At 35.9% G+C, this 15,676-nt stretch overlaps 6 protein-coding genes across 6 annotated transcripts; 4 read left to right on the top strand and 2 right to left on the bottom strand.

The window, feature by feature from the left end:
* Nucleotides 1–281: 281 nt before the first annotated feature.
* On the top strand, nt 282–555 carry CBG10972 (the record flags this gene model as incomplete). The annotated part of the gene is made up of 2 exons (XM_002644944.1): nt 282–305; nt 355–555. 2 exons carry the CDS (start codon nt 282–284, stop codon nt 553–555), a joined length of 225 nt encoding a protein of 74 aa, XP_002644990.1.
* Nucleotides 556–1,095: 540 nt separating this feature from the next.
* CBG10973 lies at nt 1,096–2,329 on the bottom strand (the record flags this gene model as incomplete). The annotated part of the gene is made up of 3 exons (XM_002644945.2): nt 1,096–1,397; nt 1,464–2,181; nt 2,231–2,329. The coding sequence occupies 3 exons, from the start codon at nt 2,327–2,329 to the stop codon at nt 1,096–1,098; spliced, it is 1,119 nt and encodes a 372-aa protein (XP_002644991.2).
* Nucleotides 2,330–6,338: 4,009 nt separating this feature from the next.
* On the top strand, nt 6,339–8,157 carry CBG10974 (the record flags this gene model as incomplete). Its single annotated transcript, XM_002644946.2, has 4 exons — nt 6,339–6,387; nt 6,630–6,748; nt 6,801–7,290; nt 7,859–8,157. The coding sequence occupies 4 exons, from the start codon at nt 6,339–6,341 to the stop codon at nt 8,155–8,157; spliced, it is 957 nt and encodes a 318-aa protein (XP_002644992.2).
* A 2,039-nt stretch (nt 8,158–10,196) lies between these two features.
* CBG27778 lies at nt 10,197–10,551 on the bottom strand (the record flags this gene model as incomplete). Its single annotated transcript, XM_045239916.1, has 2 exons — nt 10,197–10,224; nt 10,451–10,551. 2 exons carry the CDS (start codon nt 10,549–10,551, stop codon nt 10,197–10,199), a joined length of 129 nt encoding a protein of 42 aa, XP_045099108.1.
* Nucleotides 10,552–14,187: 3,636 nt separating this feature from the next.
* CBG27779 lies at nt 14,188–14,707 on the top strand (the record flags this gene model as incomplete). Its single annotated transcript, XM_045239917.1, has 3 exons — nt 14,188–14,324; nt 14,375–14,564; nt 14,684–14,707. The coding sequence occupies 3 exons, from the start codon at nt 14,188–14,190 to the stop codon at nt 14,705–14,707; spliced, it is 351 nt and encodes a 116-aa protein (XP_045099109.1).
* A 569-nt stretch (nt 14,708–15,276) lies between these two features.
* CBG27780 lies at nt 15,277–15,450 on the top strand (the record flags this gene model as incomplete). The annotated part of the gene is made up of 1 exon (XM_045239918.1): nt 15,277–15,450. The coding sequence occupies one exon, from the start codon at nt 15,277–15,279 to the stop codon at nt 15,448–15,450; it is 174 nt and encodes a 57-aa protein (XP_045099110.1).
* Nucleotides 15,451–15,676: the final 226 nt, after the last annotated feature.

Raw genomic sequence — 15,676 nt, forward strand, 5'->3', positions numbered from 1 at the left:
AGCATCTAACCGCATCATACAGACCATCATCAGACGGCTGCTAGTACTTTCTTCGAATGTTAACTAATGGTCTCTCCCAGTTCTCATTTCAAGATCTATGCTTAAAAACGTTCACAAATTTCTACATTTTATCTTGTTTTTCTCAAGAAAATTTGATAATCTGCCTCTACGTTTCCTGTCTCTCTCACGTTTTTCCCCATACATGTTTTTTTGTAATTCGCCCAGATTTTCTTGAAACCCCTCAAAAAATTTTTGTCCTCCCACATTTCATTCATTCTAAGATGCTTACCTCAAATCTTCTATTGGTGAGTTTTCCCTTTTCTATTTTTTCATTTATTCACTTTAAAATTCCAGGTGTTAACATTGTCTGTGTTCACTGCTTTTAGTACTGCAATGATTCGGAATGAGACATGCAACAACTCGGCAGACTGTTTGGATGGACTTGTTTGCAAAAAAGAAATATGCGTTGATAGGCCAGTCTTCAAAAGGCATTCGAGATCATTTCTTGACCGTCCAAAGGCTCTTTGTGTCCTACCGTTGGTTTGCTTTCCATGAAAGTTTCTTCGAAGAATTATATGTTTGTGATGAAAAAATAAAGTTGATTGTTGATAAAATTAATTTTTGATTTGAAGCTAATAAAATTTAAACTTACCGTAAAAACTGTAATATAACGCCACCTGTATTTGAAGACCCCCTCTAATACAACGCCACGCTTATGAGATGATTGGAGGTACCAAAGCGAAGTTTTCTTCTTGATTCATAGAGTACCAGAGGAGTCTATATAATTCGATCCATTTTCTGTTTTTATACTTTGTATTACAGTTTTGACGGTATGCAAGAAATCGTTTTCTAAAATTCAAGTATCGAATTTTATTCATGGAAGCAAAATTCGCTGGGAACAAATAGACAATTAAAATCATGAATTAAACGTTCATCAATTTATAAAAAAGGCGTACAATAAAAAAAAATGGACAAAAGTATTCAACTGAAAATAGATAATGAAAATAAATAACAACTGAAAAAGACTAATGTTAAAAGAATATCCCAGGATTTGTGCATCGTAAGTTTTTATTGCAGTCTTGAGTTCAATTAACTTTATGCTTTTTCTTCTTCTTCTGCCTCCGAGTTTGTTGATAAACTTGTTTGAAGACTCTCTTCTCGTGATTGAGGCGTAGAAGAAGCCTGATTCAAGGCTAAGTCTGTCGGCGTTGTTGCGCTTGATGATGCAGTTTCTGTACTGCCGCGTGAGGTTTCGCTCGTTATTTCTTCTTCATAACTCTGGGTGATTTCTCTTGATAATATACATTTCTTTTTTTGCAAACAATATTTGCACCACTTTGCCTTGTTCTCAATTCCAAATCGAGCGCGACACATTTCTGCAAGATGTTGAGTAGGATCTGAAATCAAAACTATTAACGAATATTACTTTGGACAGAGTTTTCACATAACATAATGAAACTCACCATGTATTCGTTTATTCGCTTTCTTGGGGTTCTTCGGATAGTTATCCTTGGCGGACCACTCTGGATACTTGTCTTTGTGGAGTTGCTTCTCAATTCTGGCCAATTCAAAATACTTCTGTCTCTCTTCATGTGAAGTTTCACGCCAACGTCTTCCAAGCTCTTTATTTATCTCGCCTGCTGGTATTTGATCGTATCCATTCTCTTCTAATACAGTTTTTCTATTTTCTTTGATGAACAACATGAATGCATTCAACGGTTTTTTGATGTAATTTTCTTTCTTTTGGCGTCGGTTTAGAGAAACTCGTTGAACGGTTGAAGGAATCGTATCTATCTGATTTGCTGACTCTGTTTTCATTGCTTCTAAAGTTGGGACCATTGGGGTGAGAATTGGCATTTGATCGTATTCATTTTCTTCCAATGAAGTATTTCTATTTTCTTTGTTAAATAACATGAACGCATTCAACGGTTTCTTGATGTTTTTTGCTGTTCTGTTCTTTTCATTTCCGAGTGTTTGTTGACCGGCCGAAGGAATCGTATATATCTGATATGATGACTTCTTTCGAATTGCTTCTGGGAGCGGTACCGTTGGGATGATTGTGGGAAGTCCAGTTAAAGAAAGAGCATTCGGCTGAGGAAGGGGTGTCATAGCTTGCATTGACATCACGTTTATCAGGTTCGTTTGCATGTTGAAAATCGATGGCACTGGTAAGAAAGGCGGCTGAAATTTTGATTTGTGTTTCAAAAAATTGCTAAAAACGTTTACTCACCGTCATCATCGGATCCATTCCAGAAAAATTATAAAATGGGTTGACCTGCGTCATTGGCAGCACACCAGGCAACAAATATAGTGGCACAGTGGGCAGCATTTGTGGTTGTGGGTACGAGACTGTAATTTTATGATATTGTTAGGTATAGATCCACATTTTGAGGTGATGGATGGTTCTGGGAGCGAAAACAACATGAGTCGGCTCAGGAGCCAAAAATTGTATCGAAATGAATAGAACCGTTTCAGTGGAACTCAACAAAATAATAATTTGAAAACAAAAGCCTAATATTTGCTAATTCAACTTTACAAATGAGGTGTTTTTAGAAAGGCTTTGAGAATTTGCTCAAACTTTGGTTGTTGGCACTTTCGAACATGACTTTTTGAAAGGGCTAAGAACAGTTTTTCGAAATGTTCTGATTGTGGACCTTATTTTTTGAAGTGTTTCCACAATCTGGCAAAGTTTCCTCATTTTTCAAAAAAAAAATGTTGAGAAAAAGTTGCCATGGGGTACCCCTTTTTGGCAATTTGTACAATTTTTCGAAAATTTTCAAAATATACTAAAATGATTTCTAAACGTAGAGAAGCGATGAAATAAGTTTTTTTCACAAAATTTGGTGACTCCCATTTTTCTTGAAGTCAGGAATAAGTTATTTATGAAGTCAGGAATAATTTTTTTTTAAATTTTCTTTGGATCGCAGTCTTTTTATATCCACGCAGTAGCACTCAAATCTTTTGATAACAAAGATTTACATCATTTCTGATTGATTCATTACTGTACCGCACCCGAAATGATATCTGGGTGGTTCTGACTGACAATTTGACTAAAGATGGATTTCCAGCAGTGCTTCAAGAAAATTTCACAATGTATTTCTTTGATATTTTTTTCGAAACAAGTCAAAAGTTATGTTTTTTAGAAAAAAAAATGAAAACCGGAATGAAATTTTCTTCGAAAAGATTTTAACACGTTTTGAGATTTCTAGAGGCGTCAGAAAAAAAACAAAATAACATTCGGAAGAAGGGGATCGAACCTAACCCTAGTCAGACACGTCGCTCCCTCTTCACCACCACACCACACTCGCTGTTCCTCACTGCTTCCACAATTTGTATAAGAAAGGGGGAGATCGAGCTCACGCTTAAAACGCTTAAACATAGGTGAAATTTCAGACTCATTTTTTCAGCTTCCAGGTACATCCGGGCAGATAAAAAAGTCGTTTCGTTATTCACCATGTCCGAAAGTATATGTGCACCAATGTTCAAGAAATTCTCAAAGCCTTTTTGAAAACACTTCCCTTGTTAGATTACTCAAGGCTCAAAAATTTTTATGCAGCCGTGATATCGTAAATTATGAACTTACTTTGAGGAAATCCAACCCCGTGGGCTGATAGACTTTGCTTAGAATCCATTGATCGAATCGGAGCAAAAAATATCAATAATGAAGAGAAAGAAAAAGTCTGGGTAGACCACCAAATGGGGGAAAAACTGAATAATGAAGTGATCTTCTCTGCGCACCACTCCATCGAGATCATTTCAGCTCTCCGCCTTCTTGTATCAGCAAAGTGTGAAAATGCTTTATTTTTCTGTCTTCAGATGGATTACGTTTGTTTTCCACTCTTCTCTACAAAGAATTGGGGTGGGAAGGCTCGAAGGTTGTAAACACTGAAGACGCACTAGTAATAAAAATAGGTGAAGAAGGGTTTTTCGTACTTTCTCGGCAGACTAGCATTAGTGATATCACGGTGGCGCATTCGGGAGACGTTCTGTATTAGATTGGTAAAAAAGTGATGCACATTAAGTGCAAACTACTTCAAACCACAGACAGTTTAGTTCTTTGAAAAATACATTGAATCTTTGCCAAAAAAGGGTTATAATAATAGAGAACTTCGGTTTCATTAATATCCTCTTGTTTGCATAAAGTTAAAATACATTAAAAACAAGTATTTCTTTTTTACGAACCTAGTGTTTCGAGACTCCCGAAAATCAGAAATTCATAAGTGTTTTTTATGAACAAATGTGTTTTTTTTTTAATTTTCGGAGCCCTTGGATAAGTGTTCTTTTGGAGAAACTACAAACCATAATTTGAGAAGTGGACGAAATTGTTGATATTCAGCTGTAAAATTGTATGCCTGCGAAATATCAAGCTATTAAAAAAGAACCGATTTTATTGAATTTCTTCTTGCTTCTGCATATAAATCAGTTTGATTATTAATAAATCGTCATTCGAATGAATATCATTAAAATATTTCCAAAATTGACTGCGGCTATACCGAAAAATTCTGGTCCTTAAAAAATTAGAAAAAAACTGCGTTTTTTTTACAGAAAATCCAAATCATCTGGAGAGCGAGAGTCACTATTCGATCTAAATTTTTTTGAATAAAATCAGCTCTTTTTAGTTGCAAGAATCACCTCAAATTTTTTCATATCTTAACAGGTTTTTTGGAAGATATCCTGTTCACTGTCTTTGTTGTATTCCGGTTTGTAACTGATTTCGGATATGTAACCGCTAGTCCTAAGTGTCCCGAGAATTGGGTCTCAGATGAGTCCCAGACCGGCTAGAGCGTAATCTCCGCAAACATACGATTTTGGAAAGGGTCGATATTTGAAAAAAAAAGCAAAAACACGCTTTTAACATGTCGGTGATCGTTTCAGTCAGTTGTAGAAGAAGAGGAAGACGAATAGTGATTTGTGGAAAAATAAAATTGAGAAAGATGAAGCAAGGAGTAAGGCACGTGAGTGTGATAAATTTTCAATGATGGGAAAGTTTTTTGAGATTTCAATTAGAAATAGCAGAAATAGGTTTATGAGATAAAGTATTGTGAATTATTTTCAAATACAAGTAAACCTTAGCCAAAAGAAACATGGAAAAATCTGCAAGTTGATGGGCCGTTAGCTGATAATCATTGAGAACAATTACCAAGACCATCAGTTGATCCGACATCGTTTAGAACATGCTTGCAATATTTTTCTATGGATGTAACTTTCCAAACAACCAACCTTTTTTTTGTGATATATTGTAACGGGGTGTACAGGGTGTGGCAAAAGTACGTGTGCATAACTTTGAATCAAAATTACCCATACTAATATTTGTCATACAGTGCCCAAACAAATTGCAATTGATGCTCAAAGTCATTTTAAATACATCTGCCAAATTTTGAAAAAATCTCATGACCTATTCAAAAGTTACAACTATTTGAATTCATAACCTCAAAATTTTTACTCTGATTTGGATGTTTTTTTTTTTGAGGTTAAGAGTAGGTTCATCAAACTGCTTATGCAAGTTTGAACGTCTCATGTTTCATTGATTACCAAATCATACAGTTTCATGTTTCATGCATGTTATGAACAGGATTTTCTAAACATTAATGTTTCAAAGTCCCATCATAATTAGTAAGAGAGCCGCAAGCATTATGCAATCAACCACTCTTCCGATCCTAGCGGGAAAGCTAAAAAAGATAATTCTAAGAATTAACGTTATTCTTAAATTTCAGCGTTGAAATACTCTGCCTGCAAAGTTTCAAAATTTTCCGATTACTTAGAAGAAAGTCATAACGACTTGTTTATGCACACGTACTTTTGCCTCACCCTGTAGAATTTATATTCCACTAAAACACTACACCTTATCCGAAGACCAAAAACTTTTGAAAATACTGATGAAAATGTTCAGGAATTCAAAAAATATCCTAAACTTTTGAAGTACTCGTGAGTTTGAAATTTTCAGAACTTTCAAAACCAGAGCTTCTTCAGATTACGCCACCGGAGTCCCACCTATGGTAGTCTTTGGGTAAGATACAATAAGACCTTCTTTACATATTATTACTACCTTCAGTGTTTACAACCTTCGAGACTTCCCACTCCAATTCCTTCCGAAGAAGAAAGGAAAAAAGTACACAACTCTACCTGAGGATGAAAAAACCAACGTAATCCATCTGAAGACAGAAAAATAAAGCATTTTCACCCTTTGCTGATACAATAAGGCGGAGAGCTGAAATGATCTCGACGGATTGGTGCGCAGAGAAGATCACTTCATTATTCAGTTTTTCTTTAGTTTGTTGGTCTATCGAGACTTCCCTCCTCTTATTCAATTATTGTTGTATTCAGTTACGATTCGATCAATGGATTCAATGAAAAATCCAACATCCAACAGGGTTGGATTTCTTGAAAGTGAGTTTAGAGTTTACAATATTACGGCTGCAACAAGATTGTTGAGCCTCAATTGCATAAGCGTGAGTTACCATGCCAAAGATTAGATTTCTTAAACATCATTTTATTTGTTCACTAAAAAATGTTTTAATCATTTTAATACTATTTACGACTCCTGAGATCCATGTTTTTTTTTTTGGCTTCTAGAAGTGTCCATCAATACAAAATGTCGACCCTTTGCTTACCATAAAATCAAATTGCAGCCTCGTTACCACAACCACAAATACTGCCCCCTTTACCTCTGAATTTGTTGCCCGGCATGCTGCCAATCACACAATACAACCCTTTTTATAACTTTCCTAGAATGGCCCCAATGATTACGGTAAGTTCTAATTTTTTGTGAAACTTTTTCGAACACCTGATCAAAATTTCAGCCATCTTTCTCACTTGTTCCTCCAACCTTCAACATACAAATGAACCTGATGAACCCGATGGCAATGCAAGCCATGACACCCCGAACTCAGTTGGACGCTAATTCTCTAACTGGTTTTCATACAAACGCTCCAATGGTCCCATTCCCAGAAGCGATGAAAGCAAAGTCATCATTCCTGATAGATACGATTCTTTCGGCCGGTCAAAAAAATCCTATAAACCAAAATCACAAGAAAGAAAATCACATCAAAAAGCCGTTGAATGCATTTATGTTGTTTCTTAAAGAAAACCGAAAAACTTTAATAGAAGAAAATGGATACGATGAAATGTCATCAGGATTGATGAATAAAGAGCTTGGAAGACGTTGGCAAAAATTGACAGATGACGAGAAACAACCGTATTTTGAATTGGCCAAAATTGAAAAAGAACGGCACAAAGAAAAGTATCCAGAGTGGTCCGCTAAGGATAACCTCAAGAAGTCAAAGAAGTATAGTAAGTTTTATGCTATTACCGTAAAAACTCTATTAGATAGCCATGGCACTCTATTGTTCGAAGGTGGTCTGGGGTGGCACTGTATTAGGGGGTGACATTCAATTAGAGGCTGACACTTTATTGTTCGAAGCTAATTTCTACTGAAACTTATCACAAAAGTGCTCTATTTTCAATTCTTTCATAAAATGACTTCCGAGGTTTTCTTGATTTTTCTACTTATTTTTCTAGAAACTTTCGGATTTGATATTATCCTGACACATTTTTACAAATACAGTACCTCTTTTAAGCTTGAAAAAACTAGAAAACCAGGAAATGATTCTTTGTGTTATTCTTTAACTTTTACCATAGTGACATCAACTCCGCAGTGACATTATATTAGGGGCTGGCACTCTATTGTTCGGAGGTGCTCTAGGATGGTTCTGTATTAGAGGCTGGCATCAATTAGAGGTGGCTATCTAATAGAGTTTTTACGGTATGTGAAAATCAAGTTCGAAGTCATATACTGCCTTGATTCAATTGATATTGGAATCCTCTGTTTAAGTATATGTGTTAGTAGTTTTTATTACAGATCCTGCTCAAAAAGTTGGGAAAATGTGTCGCGCTCAATTAGGAAATAAGGACAGGTCAAAGTGGTGCAAATATTGCTTGCGCAAACAGAAGTGCATATTATCAAGAATCCTCTCTCAAATCGCTCAAACTCATGATGAGGAAACTGCGAGCGAAATCTCACACGATAATCCAGAGAGTTCATCATCAATCGAAACAACACCGATAGACTCATTTCCAAACCAGGTTTCTATTACACTTCAGGAACAAGAAGAGAATCTGGACAACTCGGAGGTGGAAGAAGGAGGACCAAAAAGTTGATTTAACATAGTATTGCAACAAAAATTCAAGATAGTTATTGAACATTTTCAAAATTAATTCACGTGCCTATTTTCAGATGAAACAGTTTTCATTTATCTTGTATCCAGTTTTTAAAATTCAATTATTTTTCGATTGTCGTCTCGTTTCAAGCTGATTTTGCTTCAATAAATATATATTTTTACTTAAAACTATAACTTAAACGTTTGGAGAACTGCTGGAAAACCATCTTTAATCAAATTGTTAGTCAGAACCACCCAGATTTGCTCATTTTGGATGCGGAAAAATAATAAATTAGTCAGAAATTATGTAAACCTATTACAAGATTTGAGTGCTACTGGGTGATTACCGAAGGCTTACGATCCATTAAAATTTTGAAAGAAAGCACATATTTGTGATTTCCAAAAATATTTAGAATACCAAATTTCATGAAAAGACTCATTTTATCGGGTTTTTTACGTTTAGAAATCATTTTAGCACATTTGAAAATTTTTTCAAAAAATTGTAAAAATTTCCAAAGGGGGTACCCCATGGCGACTTTTTTTCAAAAAAAAATCTTTTTGAAAAATGAGGCTACTTTCTCAGATTGTAGATAAACCTTCAAAAGTACGATTTACATTCGAGAAACTCCGAACAACTGTTATTAACCCCTCCAAAAATTCACTCCAAAAGTGAGAAATTAGCACTGAAATCACTTTCAGAGCCTATAACTTTTTTGTGAGGGGCAAAGGGCAAAAAATAAAAACAGCGCTGTGATCAGCGTGTCCAAAAGTACCAATGACCAAAGTTTGAACAAATTCTCAACCACTGTCTGAAAGCACTTCCCTTGTGAGTGAAACAGTATGACATCCTAAAAATCTGTGTGAGTTCATGGCGAGCATTGCGTTTTGTCCCACATTAAACTATTATTATATAGAAGGATCATGAATCCCCAAAGCTGTTTGTTGCAAAACTTATCCAAAACGAGTGAGAGAGAATTAAAGTGGCAATACTCACTTGACAGCTTTAAAATCACCTGTTGCCACAAACCCGATTATTTTTTTGTGATTTGCAGCCGTTGGAAAACAACAGAAAATCCTTTTAATTTTAAAAAAATCAGCATTAGATTGTGCGAGGAGAAAAAATGGTATTCACTTCCACCGCTTAGGAAACATAGAGTGACGCGCGTAGCCTGTGAATTCAATGCTGTCGATATACAACATCTCTCTTCTTCGAGTTTATGGAACCGAGAAGGCTGTCATCGTTAGAAAATGACGACAGGCATAGCAATATTATTTGCCTCATTTTGTCAAAGCCGGCACTTAAGTTTGAAATTCTGGAGGATAAAAGGAATATGTGATGAGGAGAATTGGCATAATGGAGTTTGAGATTACGATTGAGGAGAACGAGAGAGTGCACTGTACGTTCTTTTCTCTGTTGTCCGCCGCTTTTTGAGGAAAAAAAAGTTGGAGGAAAAGGAAAAGACTGTTGAGAATATTACGGTTTCCTAATGAGTGTTTGGAAAAATTCAGATGAAGAATAATAAGGAATAAAAACTTGAGACTATTTTCTCATAGAAGAGAAATGCAAAACTCAACCAACACGAACAAATTCCTGCTAACATCAAAGACATGGAAATGCATAGAACAACCCGTGAGATGTAGACCCAAACATAAATACAGTGATTCTATGTCTAAATTTCGCAACACTCATTTCGAATCAACCAGCTATTTGAATAAACATGAACATTTTTGGAAAAAAAAATGGTTTGGAACAAGTTGCTGTGTTGACAAAGGTATGAACAAAGTAAAACAAGAAATGGTGCAAAGAAAACGCAAGGTTCCAAATTTTATGATCTATGCTTGGCTGGCACAAAGATCAAGATATAGATTAGACACGGTTAATGAATGCGCACACAGAGCTCGGTCGGTGAATTTATTATCTGATTTATCTTTATCATCAAGCAATTTTAACACACCGCCAACAAAAACTAAAGGTTTCCGCTGAACGTTGAAAAAGGCGATAGACAAATTTTTTGTGCTTCACCCTGTACAGTAGTAACTTTAATGTAGAATGGTGTGTCCAACACTGCTGATAAACCTTGATGACGACAGAAGTTATCTTCAATCTCTTCAATCCTCACAATTCAAGAAAATTCCAAATATCCGCTTATTGGATGCACATCAGTTTGCTTCAATGCAGATGTTACTGGCCATACACATATGCACTAAAAATGGAAATGAAACAGAGTGCCAAATTTTTTTTGATGTGATTCAAAATCAAATTTTGTCCATTCACATTCAGTAGTTTTAAACGCGATTTTTTGTCTGATTTTATTTCTGATTTATTTAGCCTTTTTTCAGCCTTATATGGAATAATAATTTTCAACCATTGTCGTTTTTCACACTCACTGCCCATTCAGTACCTCAGTCCTGTCTGATTTTTTTTGTTCATTTTTCGCTCATCATGTCTACCAATTGCGACTAAACTGTACGAATCGCAATGACAAAAATCGTATGTATGTGTGTCTCGATCTAGTGCTCATAGTCTTTTTTCTCAGTTTCTCAACTTTTCTGCTATTTCACTTCCTAAATGGCAAATCGACAAATTGGCATTTTGGTTCTAGGAACGGCAGGACACGGCCAGAACTCTATGGGATAATGTGAGGCGCGCTCTTTCGGAATTTCACTGGACAGGTTCATCTGGAGTATCATCAAGAAAATTTCAAAATGATTCTTGGGTTTTTTTTTTGAAAAAATTTTTTTTTTGAAACAAGTCAAAATTATTTTTTTCAAAATTAATAAAAATCTGAATGGAAATTTTTTCTAAAGGTTTTGACACACTTTGAGATTTCCAGCAAGATCAGAAAAACAAAACAGAAAACAAATTGGGGAAAGAGGGATCGAACTAACCCTTGTCAGTTACCACCATCCCTCTTCACCACTACACCACACTTGCTGTTCCTCACTGCATCCACATTTTGTATAAGAAAGGGGGAGATCGCGCTCACGCTTTTAATGCATTAAACAGAGGTGAAATTTCAGACGCGTTTTTTCAGCTTCTAGGTACCGAGGGGCACGAAAAAAAGTCGTCTCGTTATTGACCATGTCCGAAAGTATATGTGTACCAATTTTCAAGAAATTCTCAAATATTGTCTGAAAACACTTCCCTTGTCAGTAAGCGTCTTTTGAATACTGTTAACCTCTTTATCTTCCTTGCTAGTTTCACACATCCAAACACAGAAAAGTTTGAAACTCTATTTGTTTAGGAAAAAAACTGTCTTGACGACTCCTCTTCTATGTCGTCCTCTCTCACCTATTCGAACTCCTTCATTACTGTTCTCTTTCTGCCCCGATCATTGGCTGAACTGCATCTCCGCGGCGACTAGCCAGGACACACGAGCGTCACTCTTTTTACCCGTGGGGTAGGCTCTAGACCTTTCCATCTTCTGTGTCCTTATTCAAACTGTATCAATACAGACTTTCTCGCTTGCCTTCTAGTTTTTTCCTTATTTCTCATCTTCTACTTTTTTTTGTCATAATGAAGGCTAGGATACGTGGCGTTTACGTTTTTAACGTTTTGTGGATTTATTATGAATTATGTATTACTTCGCCGATTCCTCCTCAAAACTCAGAACGGATTCCATCCAACTATTCGAACAGTTTTCTCAATACTTCAGACGCATTTCTTCCTTTGATCTGCCTGCTCCTTTTTTCACACTCACACCGAAATTTTTTTTTCCGCAACGAGACATCGATGAAATGGGATTTGAGCGACCGGTGTGAAACTCTCTTTTCCGTCCCTCTTTGTTGCGATTTGTCTTGTCCTGATAGTTCACCCCTTTCCTCCTCATATTCACCTACTTCCCGACTCTCCTAAAAATTGCCGTTACTCATACAACCGGTGTGATGTACATAACCGTTTTTTCCGTCAGGCCTTGTAGGAACACATTTTCACAGATTCTTTTTCTCTCCTTGTTTTAACATCTGCGACGCGACGTTTACGTTTTGTGGAAATAACAAAAATTGCTGTCAGACGGGTTCAACTTTGAATCTCCATTTTGTGTTTCACCGCTCGCTTGGTCTGTACTGTGTGAAATCACGGTTAGAATCTCGAAAAATGGTCGCGAGAACTGTTTTATCCTAATATTACCTCTCATGCATAATTTTTCTATGTTGTCCTCAGCTGGCTATTCTAAAAAATTGAACAGTTTGCAGTTCTCTTTTCCTCTCTTCCTCTTTCCCTCTTTTTCCCAAAAGTATCCAAAACATCTGCCGTAACGAGAAAGACACATTCAGACATACTACTTGGAGTAGAAAAATGAAATTGTTTGATTTATTGCCGTTTTCAGAAACTTTTCTTTGTGGATTTTTATCTCTTTGTTCTGCGCAGCTGCAACATATCTGCTGTTTTGATCTCTCTACAGACAAAATTATGGATTACCTGTCGCATACGAGATAAAATCCCTGATAAGAATTTCTTAAATGTTTCATCTAGTTTTTCCAAATTCAAAATTGTCCAGTAAGATCATGTTATTCACAGAAATTTTCTGTCCTACTGCATTATCTTTGATTAAATGTGGATTTGATTAGCTTTTAGAAAATTCTGTAAATTCGGCTGAAACAACTTTTAGAGAAATCTTTCCATTTAGACAAAAGTAGACTGACCAAACTCTCATTTTTTGTCGAAAAAAACTGTTTCACGTTTCTCTATTGTCAAAAATGCAAAACTTTGCATTTTCAGTTGTTTCGACTTTTGTATTTTTGAATTTTCCCACAGATACCGTAAAATCTGTATTAATATTGCATGCAAGTCTATTGTTCAAGTCACCTTAAGGGGTGCAACTCTATTTGAGAGGCAATTCAAATAGAGGCTGCAATTCTATTTTTCAAACTACAAGTTGAGGTTAAAATTTTGAAAAAAAAAACAGTTTTATTATGAAAATCAACAAAAAAAGTAACAAATTGAACAAAACAAAAAGAAAAGTATCGCATATTTTAAAAAATCAAAAAATCGAGGTGTTGTTTAGATCCTTGATCCTACAGTCAAACTATTAGAACAATCGAGATAAACCGCCGTCTCATCACATGCGAAAACTTTGACATAATTATTCATGGTAATTAATCGTTCCACATAAAGCAGAAAGTCAATAATTTTCTGCACATAAAACTCTGGCGGTTTTTTACAGACTGTGGCACCACGTCTACTCGAAAATCCATGCCGCTTCAAAAAAGAAACCAGCCATCCATTCGAGAACTGCAACATTTAATGTTTTATCTCAAGTAGGTAATCTGTTTTCAAACCTTCATTTTGAGCGATTGTTGCTATTATTTTTTTTTCTGAGCTCTCCACTGTTGCACATTTTGTCTTGAAACTCCAAATTTCTTTGCTGCTTCCGCGTTATTTTTTGATTCTGCTCATTTCACCATCGTAAGCTTGTAATCTAAGGTGTGTGCTCCACGTTTTCTCTTTCTAGAGTTTTCACCAATTTTTTCAACGTCTTCTACGTTATCCACGTTTTCCACGTGTTCCAGGTCATCAGTTTTTCCACATCGAACACGTTTTCCACGTCTTCTAGGTCTTCTTCAGAACTCATTGCTCGCTTCAATAAATGGAAAATATTGTTAAAAAACAAAGAAAAATAAAAATAAACCAGAAATTAGGTAGGTAGTTAAAAAAAAAGAAATTCGAAAAACAACTGTGCAATAGTTCTTCACGGTGTCACAGACTAAAAATTGCACAGTACTCCCGGCGGAGCCGCAATACTGCTGCAGATGCAATTGTATTACGGGGGCAATTTAATTAAAGGCAGCAAGTTTATTTTTCAAGTGCCCTCAAGGGGTGCAAGTCTAATAGAGGAGCAATTCAAATAGAGGCGCAATATTAATACAGATTTTACGGTAATTGACAGATTTTCTACCTCCTCTGCTATCGATACATACACATCAAAATCGATTTTTCGTTGTTCTTTGTTTTCGAATACTATGAACTGGAAACCGTTGGTTCCATTCTGTTTTTTGTCTTTTAGTACCTTTTTATCTTCTTTTTTTTCAGATGACTGGAAAAGCAAAACTTGTGAAGAAGTATGAGGGGTATTCTCGCATTGCATTGAGCAAGGATAAATATGAAGTGGAAGAAGATATGGAGGAATTACGAAAGATGAGAGCCCAGAACCATATGGTAGATTACAGGTGAGTGTCATTTAGCAATGAATGTTTTGATAATCAAATTTTTCTTAAAGTGATGTACAGTACAACCACCTCGAAATCAAGCCACGTGGAGCTATCAATATATATGGAGATTTAATCTCTCCATTCGACAAACTGGAATATTCGCAAATTCCAGAACATTTTTTTTTACTAGACCACTCAGGACACAGCTCCATTAACCGTAACCCAACCGTACCAGAAAGATGGCTCTCATCACAGAATGTAAGCAAGAGATCACATTGGATATCGGTTCAAAATCCAGAAAATTGTAGGAGGATGCACTTCGGGAAAAGTACGTTTTGAAAATTAAACGCTCTTAGACTTGAGTTAAATTTTTATAGGTATCTCTGGTTATGGATATGTGAATAAAAAAGAAAGTTGCGATCAAGGTTAGGAGCTTCGGCGCTACGATGGTTTTTTCCTAGATGCAAGAATCATCTGAAAGTTATGGCTGCCGACGAAAACCTAACTACGTCCAATTTTATTATGGGTTGTTTCGTGATTTCCATTATGTCGTCATGGAACCGTTCGAGACCAATATAGAAGCCTATATGCAAAAGAAATACATCATTTGAGGTGAGAGAGGGTAACAGGCATGGTTAAGAAAATGGATATTTGCATTTTTGAATTTCAAAATAGTTTCAAATAAAAATGAAAACTTCCACGGGAAGTCTTAAAAACGACTGTGAAAATTTTCCCGCTCGAGACGCATGAAACGTTCTTTTTACATTATCTGTTCTATATTTTCATTGCTTCTTAACATATTGATTTGCCATCCCGAATAATCTGACATTTTTCGGAATTACCAGCATCTACTCCTTTTCCCTATTTAATGGAAAACCAATATGATTCACCGCGGCTGCAAGGATGAAGTTGATACGTTAGTGAAAATAAATGTATTTAAAAAAAATTGTTATTTTCAGCGAGTTCACCAATGCCTCTCGTCGCTGTAAGCTTCCAGGATCAACTCCACTCAACAAAATCTTCCCGAGAAAGAAACAAGGAACCCCATTTGGACTTTCTTCAGAAATTATTCCAGTGGATGCCAGAATTCCGAATCACCGCAAAAAGACGCAATGAAGCACCCATTCTCTGCCACTCTCCATGATTGGACTATGAGCCAGTAGTAAAATCTCTATGACTGAATACATAACCTCTGAGCATATTAATCCATCCTGAATGATGCAGTTTTCTGTTTCTCTTCCACCTTTTTATTCTTTGTGTTGAAATCCTGTTTTTTTTTTTGTTTTTTTGGCTGATTCTGAAGCAAGCTGATTTTTTCTTATTTTTAGTTTCCTGGTTTTGAATATAATCCTTAAATTGTTTAGTTGTTT

The sequence above is a fragment of the Caenorhabditis briggsae genome (genome assembly GCF_000004555.2).
Source record: "Caenorhabditis briggsae complete genome, chrX, whole genome shotgun sequence".
Taxonomy (NCBI): Eukaryota; Metazoa; Nematoda; class Chromadorea; order Rhabditida; family Rhabditidae; genus Caenorhabditis; species Caenorhabditis briggsae.